The sequence below is a fragment of the Stegostoma tigrinum genome, chromosome 9 (assembly GCF_030684315.1).
Source record: "Stegostoma tigrinum isolate sSteTig4 chromosome 9, sSteTig4.hap1, whole genome shotgun sequence".
NCBI classification, from domain to species: domain Eukaryota; kingdom Metazoa; phylum Chordata; class Chondrichthyes; order Orectolobiformes; family Stegostomatidae; genus Stegostoma; species Stegostoma tigrinum.
The window spans coordinates 34919165-34939650 of NC_081362.1; the positions used below are offsets into that span (position 1 = coordinate 34919165).

A 20486-nucleotide genomic window follows, 5' to 3' on the forward strand; every position below is an offset into this window, starting at 1 on the left:
TCTGCCACTCCTCGGCCCGTTGACCCGTCTGATCAAGGTCCTGGTGTACTCTGAGATAACCTTCTTCGCTGTCTACTACACCTCCAATTTTGGTCTCATCTGCAAACTTACTAACCATACTTCGTAAGTTCACATCCAAATCATTTTTATAAATGAAGAAAAGCAATGAACCCAGCACCGATCCTTATGACACACCGCTGGCCACAGGCCTCTAGTCTGAAAAGTAACTCAACACCACGACGTTTTGTCTTCTACCTTCAAGCCTGTTCTGTATCCAAACAGCTAGCTCTCCTTGTATTCCATGTGATCTAACCTTGCTAACCAGTCTACCATGAGAAAACTTGTTGAACACCTTACTGAAGTCCATATAGATCATGTCCACTGCTCTGCCCTCATCAATCCTCTTCATTGGTTCTTCAAAAAACTCAATGAAGTTAGTGAGACACGATTTTCCATGCAGAAAGCTGTGTGGACTATCCCTAATAATTCTTTGTCTTTACAAATACACGTAAATCCTGCCCCTCAGGATTCTCTCCAACAACTTGCCCACCACTGATGTCAGGCTCACCAGTCTGTAGCTTTCCTGGCTTTTCCTTACCAACTTTCTTAAATAGTGGCATCACATTAGGCAACATCCAATCTTCCAGCATCTCATGTATGACTATTGATGATACAAATATCTCAGCAAGGGGCCCAGCAATCACTTCCCTGGCTTCCCACAGAGTTCTAGGGTACACTTGATCAGGTCCCAGGGATTTAAGACGTCCAATACCACCGCCTCTGTAACATGTACATTTTTCAGAATGTCGCTACTTATTTTCCCACATTCTCTATCTTCCATATCCTTCTAGACAATAAACTCTGATGCAAAATACTCGTTTAATATATCCCCCATCTCCTGCAGTTTCACACATAGGTAGCCTTGCTGATCTTTAAAGGGCCCTATTCTTGCCCTAGTTACTTATTTGTCCTTAATTATTTGTAGATTCCCTCTAGATTTTCCTTAACCCTATTTTCCAAAGCTATCTGATGTCCCATTTTTGCCCTCCTGATTTCCCTCTTGAGTATTATCCTACTGCCTTTGTACTCTTCTCGGGATTCCCTTGATCCCTGGGTAATCCAAGGTGACCAACAGGAGAAAATTGTGGCTGTAGGAACTGCTCCTTTTTTTGAGTTATTTTCAGTGTTGGAGCTGATTTCCTCAAATTCTAGGAGAAGTAATTACTGTTTTATAAGCTGCTGCATTGTTTTGGAACTTTGGGGGGTGTGGAGAAAGAAAAAAGATCAAAACAATGGCACTTTTAAAAAACAGAAAGAGAGATCAAGCATTGACCACATGGGAAGTGAAACAAACAGAGAAGTAAACCCGCACAATTGACCACCTTGGTTGTTTGGTTTCAAGTATCTCTGCACATTGGAGTTTTGTCGAAGAAAAACAAACAAATAGTGAAATGCACAGCTGACCTTCAAAATACCTGTGTAGGAAGTTGCAGTGGGGACCAGCTAAGTGGCTAGTTTTTAAAGTGTAACCTGACTCTCTTTTTGTAAATCTACAATAGTGAGGAGAGCGGGTTTTTTTTTGGTTTTTTTTATTGATACCAGTCTCTTGATTAAACTTTAAAAGTATAAAACGTAGGTACTAGGTTCACCTAGAGCAGTGTTTTTAGAGTAGTAAGACTGGACTATTTGCTAGGTTTATAGATTGGTAAGGTGCAAAGATGACCTTTTAAGCGAGTGACGTGCTTTTCCTTTAAGATGTGGGAGAGTGGGGAAAGTTTGCATGTTACTGATGATTATGTTGCAAGAAGTGCATTTAGCTGCGTATTCTATTGGATCTTCTGGATTATTTAGAGCTGCAGTCAGAAGTAGTGAGAAATTTGCAGGAGCCAGGGGATGTAATGGATGGTAGTTGCAGGAACTTAGAATAATTGCAGATACAGTCTTGTAGTTACCCCAAGAAAGGTAGGAGAGGAAGGCAGGTAGTATAGGAGTCTCCATCTCAAGCAAGTATGCTAATTGGAAAATGTAGGCAGACTCTGAAGCACTGGATTTAAAGAAAGGAGGGATTCATCAGGTTCTAAAGAGATCGATTGTGATAGGGACTCTTTAGTCAGAGGGACTGACAGACATTTCTGCAGCTGACAACAAGATATCAAAATGGGTTAGCATATATTCACTGGGCCAAATGGCCTTCTCCCAGACTACAGGGATTATATGATTTCAATAATCACCACCAAGACATAGATGCCTTTTCCATTAGACTGCCAGGCAATCTGGGAGGGTAGGCAAAACCTAGCCTCTAGCAAGATCCCAAGATTTCACAAATTTGGGGAATCATAATTTTATCCAGAAACCACAACTTTGCGATCATTTTGAGAGTTAGCATTTCTGGAAACAACTAGAATTGTATTGTATATTTAATAAACTCATTTTTAAAATTTGTTTTGGAGGTGGAGATTTCAATACTTTAAATGGAAATTATGAATGAAGTAGGACTCCAAGCAGAGCCCTGTGAGAGATACCAAGAACAAGATATGACCAAATTTTATCCATGTTATTTATTCAACTGGCCACAGCACACAAGTCATTACAAAATTAGAAGCAACAATAAACTTAAATATAAGGAGTAATAGATGATGACCCCAAAATCAAAGTTGAAACAACTATTTTGGACTTCCCAATGTGTACGTTCACATGGGTTGTTAAGATTAGATATGCTGTGCATAGAAATTTTGAAATGAATGTGAGGCCATTGAATAATTATTTTAATAGGAACCATGTGCAGTAATGGGGAAAAGACAGGAGTTTGGCACTAAGTTAAAGTTCTCAGCTGGTGCAAATGCATTTGGCTAAATAGCCTTTTTCTGTATCATCATGATTCTGTGACAGTAAGATTATTTCCTCTGTTCACCTGAAATTAAGAAGTAATCCATTTTATACTTATGTTATATTGGAGGTTATGCATCCCCCTGTTGAGTTGAAACTGGATATTGTATGAAATAAATAAGCAGCACAAGAAAAATGTTCACAAGCATCTGTGGAACTGATAGAGCAATACACATGGGGTGCAATGAACAATTTTTCCCTATGCTGAAGGTGCAATGTTGATGATCCATAGAAAATCATGAAAGTGGAGTAGATATTAACTGTCATTGCAATTTGAAGTAGTTCCAACTACAGAATATCTTAGTTTAGAAATAACACATGCATTTGTAGACCTAATCGTCTCTCCCACTGACTTTCAAATGCAGTTCCAACTTCTAGCCCTGAGAACTTTGAGGTGAAGCCATTAGGTGAACAAGGAACAGCAGTCACTGTATCCTGGGATCCTCCTATTGACAACAATGGAAAGGTCACAGGTAGGAGGTTTTTCAATACTATTTTGAAAATCATTAAATAATACCATGACGATTATTGTACTTCTCTCCATTTTAAAAGGAAGAGTACATAAACCGTTCTTTCAAATTGAATTCTTACCAGGGAAATGAGAGCAGTTGTTACTGTGAATCCAGTCCAATGGTTTCATATCTCAAGTTTCTGGAAAATGTAACTCTGTTACCTCAAAAGTGCCCAGAGAGTCACATAAATGGAAAGTTAAAAAGATTAGAAAAAATAGAGTTTTCCTAGAAAGCTGAAGTAGGTGTCAACAATGTGTAAAGGTGTCAACAGGTGTAAAGAAAGCTTATCTGAGCAGTTGCATATTGACATTTGTTGATTGACATCCTGAGGATAATTTCAAAACCCATAACAGGAATTGGCATACTGAAAGAGTGGAAACTAGCTGACTGAAATTGATGCTCTACACCAGCCAATTATCAAACAGTCCCTTTAATTGGTTTCATGAGTTAATCGATTTCTTTTCTAATCAACTGAATGTGGGTTTCTTGATTACATGGCAGACCAGATGCCAATTTTGCCTCCAATGTTCCATATCGTATTAGGGCTGAATCCCTAATTAGCGTACAGAAGAGAAGGCACAACATCCTCAATTTTTGGAGCTGCTAATGCCATCTCAAGTTGGAGGCAGCCATTCTGATCTAGAATTTTCATTCCTTCAGCATTGATGGGTAAAAATCCTGGAAGTTCCTTCCTGATAGGAGCACTGCAACAAGGTCTGCAGCAGTTTAAGGCGGCCGCTCACAAGCACCTTTTCTAGGATATAAGGAGGGAGCACTGAATGCAGGCCTTCCCATCCCATGAAAGTCCCATGATTAAAAGATTTTTAAAAATTGTCCAATCTGGTTAAATCTCTATCTGGGATCAGAGAAAAATCTACCTAATCTCTGGCTAGGACAATTTGAGTCTAACTTCTGATGCAGGATCCTGATTACTAACTGCAGTGCAGCAAACCATGCAGTCTGCATGGGAGGGATAGCAGGAACTGCAGATGCTGGAGAATCTGAGATAACAAAGTGTAGAGATGGATGAACACAGCAGGCCAAGCAGCATCAGAGGAGCAGGAAAGCTGACGTTTCGGGAGTAAGGTTTATAGAAGTCATGCCTTTTTCTTTCTTAGCACTGGCATATTGTAGCAATTAAACACAGTTTTAGTTCATCATCTTAAAAGACATTAGGTAGGTAGAGGCTTCATATTGAGGTGAAGGCTTGTGCTGAATCGAGGCAGGCATTGGGTCAGTAGTGTGCCAGATCAAGTCAGTTCAGCGTGGGATGGCATCGGGGTGAGCTTCAGGTGAGTGAAGCAAGTTAGGGAGTTAGGTGTGGCAGTTAGGGAGATGATGTTAGGTCAGGTGGGGGAGGGGTCACAGAAATCAGTGTGTCATGTTTGTGGTTACCCAGGGATAGTATCATTTTAATTCCTCCAACCCTTCCTGGGTTACTATCAGGTAAGTGAGCTGGACCTCTCTGAATTCTGCAAATCTAACTCAGAGTTGAGTATTTTCTCGAAGAGGTCCAGCTGCAGTTTAATTACATATCAAAAGTTAGATTAGACTTCCCACACAATTCCGAGGGGTTGATGCTTAGGTCTTCTGAGGGGTTTTGTTGGGCACATTCCTGTAATAACAACCATCTATTATAAAGACTTGGGCCTGTGTTCATCAACTATAACTATTGATCACTCAAATATTAATTTATTTATGTTTAAATCTGTATTTTGTCTGATATTAGAACTGTAAATGTCATATATTAAATATTTAATGAAGGCTGAGTTAAATGTGTTACTTCAGAATTAAATGACAGGAGAAAAATTTCTTCATGAAGAATTTAGTTTCAAGATCATATTCCATTATTTTGCAAAAATTAAGGTAATTTTTATTAGTTTATTGATATATGCCAATTAATTACGCATTTGCTTGTTAATATTTCTTTTGTTTTGTTTATAGTATATCACCTATCTAATTAGTTGTGGATTGCATGGAATGTGTCATGTATTTTGTCTCAATTTTAACTCAATTTGTTATAGACTCAATTGCTGTTTAGTGCATTGCTAATCAGTAAATATTAGCAATGCACCCTGTGATTCGTTCTTCCCATACAGTCTCTCCAGTGGAAAAACAGAATTGTTTTCAGTTGTCTCCTTCCAACCATCTGCCAAATCATTTCAGAATACATTGTTTCATATGCCCCGGCTCTCAAACCATTCGGAGCAAAGACTATTTCTTTTACTGGAGATGTTACAACTGCTATAGTTGATGGCCTGCAACCCGGGGAGCGCTATATTTTCAAAATTCGAGCGACAAACCGGAGAGGACAAGGTCCTCAATCAAAAACCCTCAGTGTTGCTATGCCAAAAAGTAAGCATTATACTCTTTTATGACATGGCCTTTTATCAGCTCCAAAAGCTTTTCACTGGCATGAACACTATCTTGATGACATCTTTAGCTTCTTCACATGTTCTGTTTGTGCGCAGTTCATTACAGCTGATGTGGCACTAAAAAATATAGACATCTTGATTCTGTATTTGAGCCATGAAATTGTACCATGTGTTCTAAATTTTGAATATCTATCATTACAATAACTATAGTTAGTATTAATTTAGAATCTTCACTAAGGAGAAAAGCAGTTTGAACAGAAGTTCCAAGCATTATATTCTAATATTTCAATTATAGTTTTTAAATGATAGATTTTAGCTTAATCAGGAAAGGAATTTAAGCAACAAGATTAATAACTTGGTATTAATTGCAAACAAGGGTCAGGTGCATGTCGTAGAAGCTGCAATGAAAGCATAAGATATTGAAAACACTCAAACCCGCTTCCCTGGTGCTGTGAGGCAGCAGTGCTAACCACTGAGCCATTGTGCCGACCAGTTTTATAGCATCTATACCTAAAAAAAGTGAAAATATTTATATGATAAAAATTTAAATGCAATTGTCTACTGATATTTAGACATTTAAAATTAAAATAGCGTCAAAGAAAAGGAATTTTGAGAAATGTCAACGATCATTATAAATTTGAAACATACATCATGAATGAATGTTGGACTTGGTCAATTTGGAAAGGAGTGACTCTGAGGTGACTTAATTGAAATCTTGAGGATTGCAAAGATAATGGATACATTTCAGTCAGGAAAGTTATTCACTAGGGTGAAGATTTCAAATGTTAGGAACATGTTAAAAATTATTACATTGGAAGCAATTTCAGTTAAAAGTATTTTATAGATCTCAATAATGTAATAATTGATGCCTGAAGCATTGGGTGGTATTAAGCAGCAAGTCTGTCAATGTGGGATATGGAAACTGCTTCAGTGTCCAATTTTTTTTGTGTTTCTTTGGTTTACAGAATCCAATTAATGAAAGGGGCCATTGTGCCCCAAATTTATTTTTTGTACTAAATACGATTCACCTAGTAGAGCTTCTATGCTGTTGATGTCTTACATTCCAGCTGTTTCCATTCCCCTTAGAATCCAAAATGAGCAGAGTCTGTTGGACACCATTTATATTTTTATGAATGAGTTGAATCCCTGTCTTGGAGACTTTTAATCACAGGCTCATGCAGAAGTTCAGAAGCAGTGTATCCAGCAGCACTGCTTGATGATGGAATTATTCATCATTCTGGAGCCAGATACCAGAGCAGATTGACATTTGCAATGGTTCATTAAGGGATTGGGTTGAGGAATAAACCAAATAGGTGGATTTGTTCCATCAGAAGTCGTGTAGCTGATTAGTTACACTGATTTCTTGTGATTTGTATTTCTGTGTTCTCATAAAAACCAAGATGAATGAAGAAAAGAAAAATACACTCAAAGTTGGAGGAAAACATTTCGTGTAGTGGAGGTAAACAATTCAAACTTTAAAAGTCCAAAACCCAGAATCTGCTGAGAGGTGCAGCTGAAAAATAGATAACATAGACACAACTCTTATTTTTAGCATAAACTGTTTCACTTCCTATTCACATTTGAGTTTTTAAAAAATCATCATTTTGAAATAGAAATTTTAATCAGCTACCTTGTGCAACATTAGATGTCATTTTCTGCGCATTGCCTGCTGCTTGACTTCTGAGTTTCTAGTCTCTTCTCTATGAATGTTTGCTTGGTACTTCCAATTTTAGGAAAAAGTAAAGAAAATAATCTCTGATTGGACAATAGAGCACAGCTGTTTAATTCTACAATTTTTAATGTATTTTTAAGCTGCTTTTGTTATTTCATGCAGAAGTAATTTTTGAACTTAGCCTTACCAAATGGTTGTTTTTATATTAAATAATTTGCTCTGGTTTTCTCTGTAGGTACTAATATTGCTGCAACTTCTCATGATAGGATTCATGACAAATCTCAAACTTCTCGAGGATATGAATCATCTTCAGTCTCCAAATATTTATCCAAAAAGCCTTCATCACATTTGCTACCTTTTCCATCTAAACCCATCTCTGGTTTCAGAACCAATACAAGAAAGTCTTCCCCTCTCTTTCCGGCTTCACGTTTACAATCATTACAGTCACTTGATTCTGTTACAAAAACAAATGAAAGCTTACATTTTTCCTCTTCATCATTAATCCCTCCTTCCCCTCTCTCAACACCATTAAAACATACAGCTACAAGTTTCAGGAGAAATAGTCAGCTATTAACTAAAGCAAGATCTACCTCCTCTGCAATCCTATTCAACAGAAACCCAACTCAGCTAAGAATACCAAATTCCAAAGTAAGTCTTAAAAACCAACTAACTCCTGGGCCATCCAATGTTCAGACACGCAATGAAATAAAAGAGCCAAGACACGACCCATCTAAACTTCTGACTTCATCAGCTTTTCCCTCTGTGAGATCATCATCTGTATTTGCAGAGGAAGATAAGGAAGAGAAAAGTGTAGAAGAGGAGGAGGAAGCTAAAGAGATAAATACAAAGAACAAGAATCCTATTTTAACAGAGCTGAAGCAATCTTACCGTGGCTCAACACTGAATAGACAGACTTTAGTTTCCCAGTTACCAAAGCCATTCTCTGCTTCTGATCCTAGATCAGCACGGCCGTTATCAAGAACAACTTCAAAGTCACGTTCTTTTATGACTGCTGCTTCCCTGTCTTGGCCAAGTTCTAATAGAACAAAAGTGGACAAAGATAATGATAAAAAGCCGGCTTCTGTATCTTCAACACGCTCAATTTCACAAAGAAACCGTGCCGCAGGATCAAGTTTTATTAAAACCAGACTTGTATATGAAACTCCAGAAAATATATTTATTTCTGTTCCCCCACAACCTAATCCTTCTCCTGTGTTATCTTCATCTTCAGCATCCAATGGAAATGATCGCAGAACTTCATGGACAGATCCTCGTTCTCATTCGAGAAATAGCAAGCTATTACCTGGTACTGATTCTAAGGAAGTTTACTCTTCTTACTTTGGAAGAAAACTAACTGGCTCTAGTAGTCCTTTGCAGCACTTGCCATCTTCATCAGTTCAGTCTTCATCTGTGCCCTCAGGAAACTCTGACAAATCTTCACTATTAAATCTCAGCACAGGTTCTAGAAATCCTAATACCATGCTGACATCAAGTGCTGAGAAAAAACCTGTTTCACCTTCCATTTCCTCTCAGTCCCATTCATCTTCTTCAATCCTAACTTCCAGGTCTGCCTCCTTAGAAGATTCACACTCATTTTTGCCAACAGATCACCTTCCTACCTCACGCTTTGCAAATGTCAGAATATCTGACAGTAAAAGTAAGCCATCTTTCTCTTCAGTACCTTTCCGAAATCCTACCTCTCCAACGTCACAGGGACGCACTCATCTACCTGAACTAAGAAATTCTTACATAAGGCCTAATGGTGCCAAAAAAGAACTTGTAGCCAGTCACCCAACAAAACCAGTTGCCTCTTTTGTAACCCAATCTATCCCTTCTTCATTGGTTCTATCATCTTCAAGACACTCCAGGCAACAAGCATCTTTACATTCTTCAAGTTCCAAGGAAACAGATAGAACTCATCCTTTGTTCCCATCTTCACCACAACTTTCTGCTTCTCATCCCCTGTCATCATCTTCACGTCAACACCATTTCCCAGGGACAAGGACAAGGTTTCCTTCCAGTTCAACTGTCATTGGAGACCTTTTACGTTCAGGGAGATTTCGGAAATTTGGCAAGTCTCCTCCAGACCAATGTGAGTATGTGCAAAATAAAAATCAGAATATTCTGGAAAGACACTGCAGGCACTGGATCATCTAAAGGAGGGTATAAAATGGCAACATTTAATGTAATTTTCCATTAAAAACTGGAAAATATTAAAAATGAACAGATTTTATACCAAAACAGTACCAGGGAAAGTGGGTAAGATGTGAGGGAAGAAATCAAAGGGAAAGGCCTGCGATAGCTAGAGGTAGGAAATGTTTAATGATACCAGAAATGATGGCACAAGGTGAAAATTGCAAATGATAAAGCAAACGTGAGGCAGTGTAGATCTAAGTCCTTATGGCAAAGTAGTATTGGGAACAGATACAAAGAAACTCTAGCAAAGAGAAGCTCTTGTCGTGATAACGGGAACTGCAGATGCTGGAGAATCCAAGATAACAGTGTGGGGCTGGAAGAACACAGCAGACCAAGCAGCATCTTAGGAGCACAAAAGCTGACAGCCTAGGCCCGAAACATCAGCTTTTGTGCTCCTAAGATGCTGCTTGGCCTGCTGTGTTCTTCCAGCCCCACGCTTTGTTACCTCCTATGGTGCTAATTGTGACCTAGTGGTGCAGATCACCTTTGAAGTCCATTCAAACCCTCAGGCCTGTGCTGCCGTTCAGTAAGATCGTGGCTGAACTGATTGTAACCTCAAATCCACATTTGCGATCACCCTTGATGATGTTTTGCTCACTTTTTAAAAAAGAATCAATCCACCTTTACCTTTGAAAATATTCAAAGACTCTGGTCCTCTCTTCCTGAAAAGTTGGTGGTGATAAAGGCACTCAACCTTGAGAGAAGAATTTTAGCTTAATATCTGTTTTAAATACGTGACTTTTTTTTAAAAACAGTGGTCCCCTACTTCGAGATTCTCCCATGAAAGGAAACATTCTGTCCACATCCATGCTGTTGAGACCCCTCAGGATCCTGTCTTTCAATCAAGTTGCTACTTACTCTTCTAAACTGCAAGAGATGCAGGACTAGCCTGCCGAATATTTTCCCTAATATTTATAGCTTCTTTATGTCCTCTTCACAACTTACTTTCCCACCTATCTTTATGTTAACAGCAAATTTGGCAACCATACCTACTGTCCTTTCATTTAAGTCATTCTTATAATTGTGAACATCTCACATTACAGCCTCATTTCGACGACTCCCAAAAGCTGTCATGTAAATATTCTCTATTTTTTGTTTAAAAAAATGGAATCTATTATATCTAAAGTTTTAAACTTGATTTAGGGCCAGGAGGAAGTAAAGTGTCTCACAGGAAAATAAGGTGCTGTTCCTTGGACTTAAGCTTCACTGAATTAGTATTGAAGGTTGAGGTCAGAGATGGGAATGGGATAAAGAATTAAAGACGTAAACAACTGGGAACCTGCAGACTATTAGAGGTGTTCATCAGAGTAATGATCCAAACTGTGTTTGACTTCTTAGATGTAGGGTAGACCAAGTCATGAAACAGAAATTTATGCTTTTGTTCCAGAGACATTGCTTGACCCAAGTCTTCTGGCATTTCCGGTTTTTTTAAGAGATTTCTAACAACCGAAGTATTTTTCTTTAGGAGCTTGAAAGCATATCTTTATTGGAATTTTTGTCTCCACTCTTTTATTTCAAATTTTGTAATTAATCTTTGCATTAAAAAATAACTTTTCTGAAAAATTATCAGGTAATCAATTGTTATTGAAGGATTTAACAAGATATGACATAAATGGACACAGGAATGGAAGCTCATAAATTACAAGCAATTATTTAAACTCAGAAAATGAAGGCCATCATTGAAGTGGTACAACAAAAAAAAATCATCCAAAGGATGTTACTTGGTACAAGATCCAGGCTACCAATTCTCGCCATTATTTCACCTACTATAAGTCCTGGTATTGACATATAAATGCCCTGCATGCCTTGAGCTATTAGAAAAAATGTTTTACATGCAGCAGCTCTATTGACTGTTCCCATGAATAATTGTTGATAGGTAGATAGTGGTGAACTATTTCCTCCAGTGGGAAAAATCAAAATCTTAATAACAGAAACAACAACTAATTGCTTGGAGAAACTCCGGTCTGGCCGCATCTGTTGGGAGAAAGCAGAGTTAAAAGAAAAAAAACGAGAAGGAATGAGTGGATAAGTGACAAAGTCCAGGAAAACACAACAATAGGCTGACAAAGGGATGGATGATTGTATGCCAGGGGACAAAAAAAGCTAATCATGGAGATCAAATAGGAGAAAATAGATTGGCTACGCTGAAAGTACTCCATGCCATTGACAGGGTATGGGTTGGGTAAAAGACAAAGAAGAAAGTGTTCAGGTTCTAAAGATATTGAAAGTTAAGGCTTCAGGTATCCCAAGTGGAAAAGAGATGCTGTACTTCCACTTTGAGCTGAACCTCATTGGAGTACTGCAGCAGACCCAAGGCAAAAATGTTGACCAGGAAATGTGGTGTAATGAATTGGCAGGCAACTGGAAGCTTGGGATCATGTTTGCAGACTCAACATATTATCTCTTCCTCTGAGTTGATTGTTCCATTCATTTAAACTACGTAACCCATGTACATGGCCATTAACTTAATCTGTGTATCTCACGTAGGTCTTCCTAATTCCTTTCTGCCAATTACAGATAATATAGGTGTTTCCACGAAGTGGTCGCCCAGTCTTTGTTTTGGCTCCCCTGTGTGGAGGAAATGACATTATGAACAGCGAATACAGTAGACTAGGTTAAGTGATGTGCAGGTAAATTGCTTCAACTGGAAGGTTTATCTGGAGCTTTGGATTGTGAGCTGGTGTGAGGTAAACAGGCAAATGTTCCATCTTCTGCAGTTGGTGATTGCTGTGGGGATGTGGTGAAGTATTGGGAGTGGAGGAGGTTTGGACCAGGATTTTCTGGAGAGAATGGTCTCTGTGAAGTGTTGACAAAGGAAGAGAGGGGAATATGTGTCTGGTGGTGGCATTCTGCTGGAGGTGAGTTAAATGGTGGCATATAATCCTGTTGGGGTTGAAAGTGTGAATAGGGAACCCTATCAGTGTTGTGGGAAGGAAGAGAAGAGGTGAGGATAGAAATGCAGGAAATGGATCAGATGCAACTGAGGCTTCTGTAAGCCATGGTGGTGGGAAATCCTCAGTTGAGGAGAAAGGTAGACATTTCCATAGCCTCAACTTGGAGAAATTTAGGCCTGAGAAGTTGGCTTCATCAGAACAGATGCAACAGAGATTGAAAAATCGGCCAAGCTCTATTGTTATGTCAGAAGGATTTTCATGCAAAGGATAAGCTACCTCCAAAAAAGACCAATTGTAAATTTCAAAACTGATGATTTTTTCAGGGCAAAGGACCAAACATAGTAGATGGAGTAAAGTTACAGATCAAAAACGTTCAAATTAGTTTTTCTCAAAGGGCTGAAAGGCCTAATACTTTCCTATGCTTCTATTTTTATGCACAGAATTACCTCAGAAACTGAATAGTCAGCTCAATTCAAGTAAAGCTGGGAATGGTGGACATTTTCAAATACAACCTGTCATATCCTCAAAACAGGTGTAAGATTAGGTTAAATAAACCAAGTGCATTTTACATATTTTATAAGATATAAAAAAATTCAATAATCTATTGAGAAATTTAACAAAGTCTTTGTCCAAGTACAGACTTTTACGTGGATCTCACTCGTTTACACATTGAAATATTGTGTTAAATTGCAGGGAAGTCTGGGAGATCAAACTTAACAGGGAGTAAGGTTTCACCTAGCAGAGGCAGTAATGAAAAGGCATCTGGACGTAGGGTTATTACTGGACCTCAGGACACTAAATGGGTAAAGTATTCCTTATACAACTAGGTCATGAAAATATTAAATGCAATGTCAAAGTCAAATCACTTTAAAAAGCTTTCTCATCTACTAATTAGATAAGGGTTGCAACTATCACTTACTAGTTTCTCCCTTCAAAACAGATTGTTGATTTTGATCGAGGAATATTGATGAACCCTGAAGGTCAAATCCTTCAGGATACAGAGGGAAAACCCCTGCAGATACAACTAGGAGCAGATGGACATACAATTCTAGGTTTGTGAGATTCCAGTCAAGTTTCTTAAGATAGTTTGGTTGCATAAAGGAATGATGGATGCTTAATAGATTTCTTAACAGTATGCTCAAAAAGGTTGCCTCTGATTTTTCCTCTGCAATTAAGAGCAATTAATATTTCCATATTGTCATTTGTTTATTATACACTGTTCTGATTGCAATATGATACTTAGCATTGGGCATGTGACCAGTAACAGACAATGGTTAATCCTTCTGAGACACAAGTTCAAATCCCACTACAGCAGCTGGGGAAATTTAAGTTAAATTAATTGATTGAATTAATTAATTAAAATTAGGAATCAATGTGGTTTCAATGATAGCAACCATAAAGTTGCTAAATTAACATTAAAAAAAACCTGCTTCACTAAAAATCTGCTTCATTAACAACCTTCAGGGAAATAAATCGACTAGCCTATGTGTTGTGCTTGATCTACAGCAAAGTGGTTAACTCTTAACTGCTCTCTGAAATGATCAATCAAGCCATCCTATGGTACCAAACCAGTACAAAACATTGGAAAATTACCCTGCTCTAGAGTAGGCAATAGGGTTTGGAATATAAGTAAGCAAACGTAAGTAGGGGAAGTAGAGTAAATTTAAGACTAAATAAGTAATACTTAAGTTCTAGATATAACAGCACAGGTCATTCAAGTGGAATGTGTGGCCTATATTATGCAGGAAGTCAGGAATTCTACCAGAGACGCAGATTCTGCAGGAAGTGCATCTCACTACAGAAACTTGAGCTCAGTTCTGGAGCTTGAATGGTGGTGATTTTGTGGCATATCTGCATGGCTGAGAGTTACATGGATGTTGAGGTGCTCACACTGCAGCTTAAGTGCCTGGAGAAAGGAACACAATCAGTGACTCCCAGGCAGTGCAAGAGAAACATTTAAGTAGTGCAAGAATTCCCTGACATCCTGTTGACAAATCAGTTTTCCATTCTGGAAATGGATGAGGGTGCAGATTCCTCAAGTGAGTGCAATCAGAGCCAGATTTGTGGCATCATAAGTGGGTCAGCTGTCTAGGAGGTGAGAAAAAAGGGGAAAAAAGGAAGAGCAGTAGTGATAGGAGAATGTTTGGGGAACAATCAAAGGCATTTCTGTAACCATCAAGGTGACTCTAGGATGGAATGTTGCCCCCTTGGGGCCAGGGTGTAGAATATCTCAGAGCAGCTGCGGGACACTTGGGAGAGTTTGGACAGCCAGAAGTTGTGGTCCACATTGGTACCAATGATTTCAGGAAGAAGGAGATGTAGTCCTACAATCAGAATTAGGTGCTTGGTAGGAAGCTAGCAAAAGGACCACAAATGTAGTAATCTCCGGATTACTCCCAGTGCCACGTGCAAGCGAATGCAGGCAGAGAAAGATAAAGCAGATGATTGTGTGGCTTGAAAGGTGATTCAACTGGCTCTAATGTAGACAAAGCAAGAAAATAGGTGAAGTCAGAATAACAAAGAAAAATATGAAATCTAAATCAGAGTTACTATGCGGGTATCTGAATGCATGGAGTACAACCATGATTGGGAGTTACAGCTGCAGATTGCTATATGGAAATATGATGATGTGGTGAAAATGGAGACCCGGTTCAAGGGACACAGTATTAAATATTCCTCGTGTATAGACCATTTAGCCTTTCAAGCCTGTTCCACCATTTGATAGGATTATAATGCATCTGATTGTAGCCTTCACTTCACTTTCCTGTCTGCCCCCCCATAACCTTGGATTCCCTTGCCCATCAAGAATGTATCAACTTAATTCTGAATATTCAGTGATGCAGCTTCTACTGATCTCTGTAGAACAAAACCCACCGACTATCAAACTCGGAAACACTTCTCCACAACTCAATCCTAACTGGGAGATGCCTAATTTTTGATGCTTCTAATTCTAGACTCCTTCATAAGGGGAAACATTCAGCACCCCTTCAGGATCTTCTGTTTTTCAAATAAGACCCATTTCATTCTTTTAAATTTCAATGCACACAGGCCCTGGTGTTTAGCTTTCCTCAAGTATGTCCTGTCCACTGAAAGCAGAGCCAATCCATCCACTAAATACAGTACCATTAGACCACTATCAATCAGTGTGATGAAATACTATCAAGTAGCATTAGCTGAAAAATATTCTGATGCTGAATTTGGTTTTGTCAACACTACAGACTTGCTCCAAGCGTCAGTACTGCCTTTGTCCAAATTGATCAAAAAGAACCTAAATTCCAGGTTTGAGGTGAGAGTGATTATCCTTGATTGCAAGGAAGCATTTGACTGAGTGTGACGTCAAGGAACCCTAGTAAACTTGAGTCAATGGGAGTCAAGCAGCCGGGGATAGAGAATCTCGATTGGATGGAATCATGCCTAGCACAAATGAAACTCTGCAGGAGTGTCTCACCATTAATTTTCTAAGCTTAACAATATTCAGTTGGTACAAAGTAATGTGAGAAGTAACTGATGATTGCACAGTGTTTAGTATCATTTGCAATTCTTCAGATGATGAAGCACTCTCTGTCCCCTTGCAGCGAGTCCTGAACAATGTTCAAGCTTACGATGATAGTAGCAAATAACTCTCAAAATAAACTCATACAAAGGCTAGATAAAAGCTAACTCCAATTTATGAAAGTCTAATCATCTTTCCCATGAAGTCTAGAATTGCTATAATCTTCTAATAATATCCTTGAACAGAATTGAACAGAACTTTAACTGGACGAGCTGTATCTATATTGTGGCTACAACAGCAGGTCATTAGTTGGGTAGATGTTTGTAACGTATCTGATCAGACCTGTTCAGAAATGCTATTCCATACCTCTGGCACAGGTCGGACTAGAACCCTGGCCTCATAGCTTTTGGTAGGGAACACTACCACCGCATAAAAGAACCAATTTAGTATTTAGATAGTTATTTCTGTCAACCTGTGCAGACGTGTGATGACACTCTGGAGCAAATGTGACTTGAGCCCTGGCCTCCTGATTTGAGAGGTAGGAACACTACCACTGCACCACAAAAGCCCTTCGGTATTTAGGTAGATATTTTCGATCAAGGCTTTCAGTGATTTTGCTACACACCCCTGGAGCTGCTGAGATTTCAATCTGCCCTGCTGGCTCAAAAGTAGGGACACTACCACAAACCACAGGAACCCTTCAGTATTTGGCTACTTTTAATTAGCTCAGGATGTTTCAACATATTGTACAGTCTATTTTTTAATTCATTATTTCATACAACACATATTGGCAAGGCCAGTTTTGGGGCATTTTTGATCAATTCATTCAGAGATGCATTGGCACACCTCCAATCTGGTAGGACTTGAACCCAGGTCTCCTGGCACAGAATTAGGTTGCTACCACTGCACAAGAACCCCTTGGTATTTAGGTATTCTGCAGTGAATGACTCCCAACATCATCCACGATGCACAAGGTGGAAGTCAGGAGGTGATGCAATACCCTCTACTTTCCTGGATTAATGCATTTACAACAAATCTCAAGAAATTAACAATCTGCAGGTTAAAACAGTTTATTTAATTTGCTCTACATAAGCATTCATTTCCTTGGTCACCAGTACACAGTGGTAGTAATGTGTACATTTACAAGATGCACTGCAGTAACTCACCAAGGCTCCTTCAATAGTACCTTGGGACCTGCAATCTCTACCACCTAATAAGACCAATGCGTCAGGCACGTTGAAACACCATCACTTCCAAATTCTTATCAAAGTTGCACATTGTTGCGACTTGGGAATAAATTACAGTTCTTTTGTCATCACTGGGTCAAAATCCCAGAACTCCCTCCCAACAGCACTGAGACAATCTTCACACATGACCGCAGTGGTTCAAGAGGCCAGCTTACCACCACCTCAAGGAAAGTTAGGGATAGATAAGAAATTCTGGCCTTGCCATCCAGGCTGCATTTCATGATTGAATAATGAGAAAAAAGGTTTTTAACACTTTGCTATAAATTAACTGATATTTTTCTGTCCAATTTTGAAGATCGACAAGGAACCCCAATTCTGAGTCCAGATGGTTTACCTCTGTTTGGACATGGACGAGATAGTAAACCTTTAGTTGACCCAAAAGGCAAGCCAGTTTTGTCCGTCGGGGGAAAGCCTGTCATTGGATTGATCCGTCACTTTGAAACAACAGTTGCACTTACAACCACAACAATCAAAACCATGGCTGCAACTACCACGCCAGAGCCCACTACCACGCCAGAGCCAACTACCACACCAAAGCCAACAACAGAGTTAACAGTCAAACCGACTACGGTAATTCCGACATGTCCCACAAGGAGTAGTATAAGATTGAATGAAGATGGTTACCCTTTTCTAGATTCTGTTAACAATAATGAATGCTTGATTGAAGGTAAGAACCACTGGGCATTTCATTAACCATTATAAATGCAGTTTTCCAAATGAAGAGCATTTGATGATTGTTATTTTTGTGATATTTGTCTCTGATCTGTTCTGACAATGTCCAAGTCAGTTGTACATGCCCATGACTTAGTATCTTTCGATCATAAATTCTGTTTGCAGTGCTGGAATCAATACTTTAACTACAAAGATCATAGAAGAAGGTATAGGGCAAACTATACCATTTCCAGCTCACTGCTGTGATATGGACTCTAATAACAAGGTGATAGTCAGGGGCAGAGCACCATTTTAGCAGTCAATTGCACTCTACAAAACTGTTGGATATTAAATAAAAACTGAACTGCGGGTGATGTAAACCAGGAACAAAAACAAAGTTGCCGGAAAAGCCCAGCAGGTCTCGCAGCATCTGTGTAGCAAAAATCGGAGTTAACGTTCGGGTCCGGTGACCCTTCCTTAGAACTGATGGTGGCTGGGAAAACGTTGGTTTATGTACAGAAAATGTGCAGAAAAAGGGAAAAACAGAGTTAATGTTTCGGGTCCAGTGACCCTTCCTCAGAACCGGACCCAAAACGTTAACTCTGTTTTTTCCTTCACAGATGCTGCCAGACCTGCTGAACTTTTCCAGCAACTTTGTTTCTTGTTCCTGATTTTCAGCACCCACAGTTCTTTTGGTTTTCGCTTAAGTGACTGCTGCCTATCCAGCCTCACTTCTTTAGCCCCCCACCCTAATTTTTCTTACTCTCCACTGTTAAAAGTGCACACCTGCCATATCCTAGCCCTTTGTTGGGCCTGGACGGTGAAATATTGAATCTGATGGCTTTTATAGTCGTAGTCCTGGCCCCTGCTCCAACTGCCTTTGAGCATTAAATGGATGTGGGGATGTGGGGATGTGAGGAACCCCTAGAAATTTGGTTATAGAACATAGAACATAGAACAGTACAGCACAGAACAGGCCCTTAAGCCCACAATGTTGTGCCGACCATTGATCCTCATGTATGCACCCTCAAATTTCTGTGACCATATACATGTCCAGCAGTCTCTTAAATGACCCCAATGACCTTGCTTCCACAACTGCTGCTGGCAACGCATTCCATGCTCTCACAACTCTCTGCGTAAAGAACCTGCCTCTGACATCCCCTCTATACTTTCCACCAACCAGCTTAAAACTATGACCCCTCGTGCTAGCCATTTCTGCCCTGGGAAATAGTCTCTGGCTATCAACTCTATCTATGCCTCTCATTATCTTGTATACCTCAATTAGGTCCCCTCTCCTCCTCCTTTTCTCCAATGAAAAGAGACCGAGCTCAGTCAACCTCTCTTCATAAGATAAGCCCTCCAGTCCAGGCAGCATCCTGGTAAACCTCCTCTGAACCCTCTCCAAAGCATCCACATCTTTCCTATAATAGGGCGCCCAGAACTGGACGCAGTATTCCAAGTGCGGTCTAACCAAAGTTTTATAGAGCTGCAACAAGATCTCACGACTCTTAAACTCAATCCCCCTGTTAATGAAAGCCAAAACACCATATGCTTTCTTAACAACCCTGTCCACTTGGGTGGCCATTTTAAGGGATCTATGTATCTGCACACCAAGATCCCTCTGTTCCTCCACGCTGCCAAGAATCCTATCCTTAATCCTGTACTCAGCTTTCAAATTCGACCTTCCAAAATGCATCACCTCGCACTTATCCAGGTTGAACTCCATCTGCCACCTCTCAGCCCATCTCTGCATCCTGTCAATGTCCCGCTGCAGCCTACAACAGCCCTCTACACTGTCAACGACACCTCCGACCTTTGTGTCGTCTGCAAACTTGCTGACCCATCCTTCAATCCCCTCATCCAAGTCATTAATAAAAATTACAAACAGTAGAGGCCCAAGGACAGAGCCCTGTGGAACCCCACTCACCACTGACTTCCAGGCAGAATATTTTCCTTCTACTACCACTCGCTGTCTTCTGTTGGCCAGCCAATTCTGTATCCAAGCAGCTAAGTTCCCCTGTATCCCATTCCTCCTGACCTTCTGAATGAGCCTACCATGGGGAACCTTATCAAATGCCTTACTGAAATCCATATACACCACATCCACAACTTGACCCTCATCAACTTTTCTAGTCACATCCTCAAAAAACTCGATAAGGTTTGTAAGGCATGACCTACCCCTCACAAAGCCGTGTTGACTGTATTTGATCAAGCCATGCTCTTCCAGATGGTCATAAATCTTATCCCTCAGAATCCTTTCTAACACCTTGCAGACGACAGACGTGAGACTTACTGGTCTATAATTGCCGGGGATTTCCCTATTTCCTTTCTTGAAGAGAGGAATTACATTTGCCTCTCTCCAGTCCTCAGGTACGACTCCAGTGGAGAGCGAGGATGCAAAGATCTTCGCAAGTGGCGAAGCAATTGCATTTCTCGCTTCCCAAAGCAGCCGAGGACAAATCTGGTCCGGGCCTGGCGACTTGTCAATCTTAATGTTTGACAAAATTTTCAGCACATCAGCTTCCTCTATCTCTATCCATTCCAGCATGCACACCTGCTC

General features: G+C 39.8%; 1 protein-coding gene across 4 annotated transcripts in view; it reads left to right on the forward strand.

Moving 5' to 3' along the window:
- fndc1 (fibronectin type III domain containing 1) overlaps nucleotides 1–20486 on the forward strand; it is a 336789-nt gene that overhangs the window by 234400 nt on the left and 81903 nt on the right. For all 4 annotated transcript variants that reach the window (XM_059648478.1, XM_048536000.2, XM_059648479.1 and 1 more), the window contains 6 exons: nucleotides 3252–3359; nucleotides 5565–5753; nucleotides 7681–9537; nucleotides 13229–13338; nucleotides 13476–13587; nucleotides 17571–17942. In XM_059648478.1, the coding sequence (XP_059504461.1) occupies nucleotides 3252–3359; nucleotides 5565–5753; nucleotides 7681–9537; nucleotides 13229–13338; nucleotides 13476–13587; nucleotides 17571–17942 (2748 nt within the window). The remainder of the gene's footprint in view (nucleotides 1–3251; nucleotides 3360–5564; nucleotides 5754–7680; nucleotides 9538–13228; nucleotides 13339–13475; nucleotides 13588–17570; nucleotides 17943–20486) is intronic.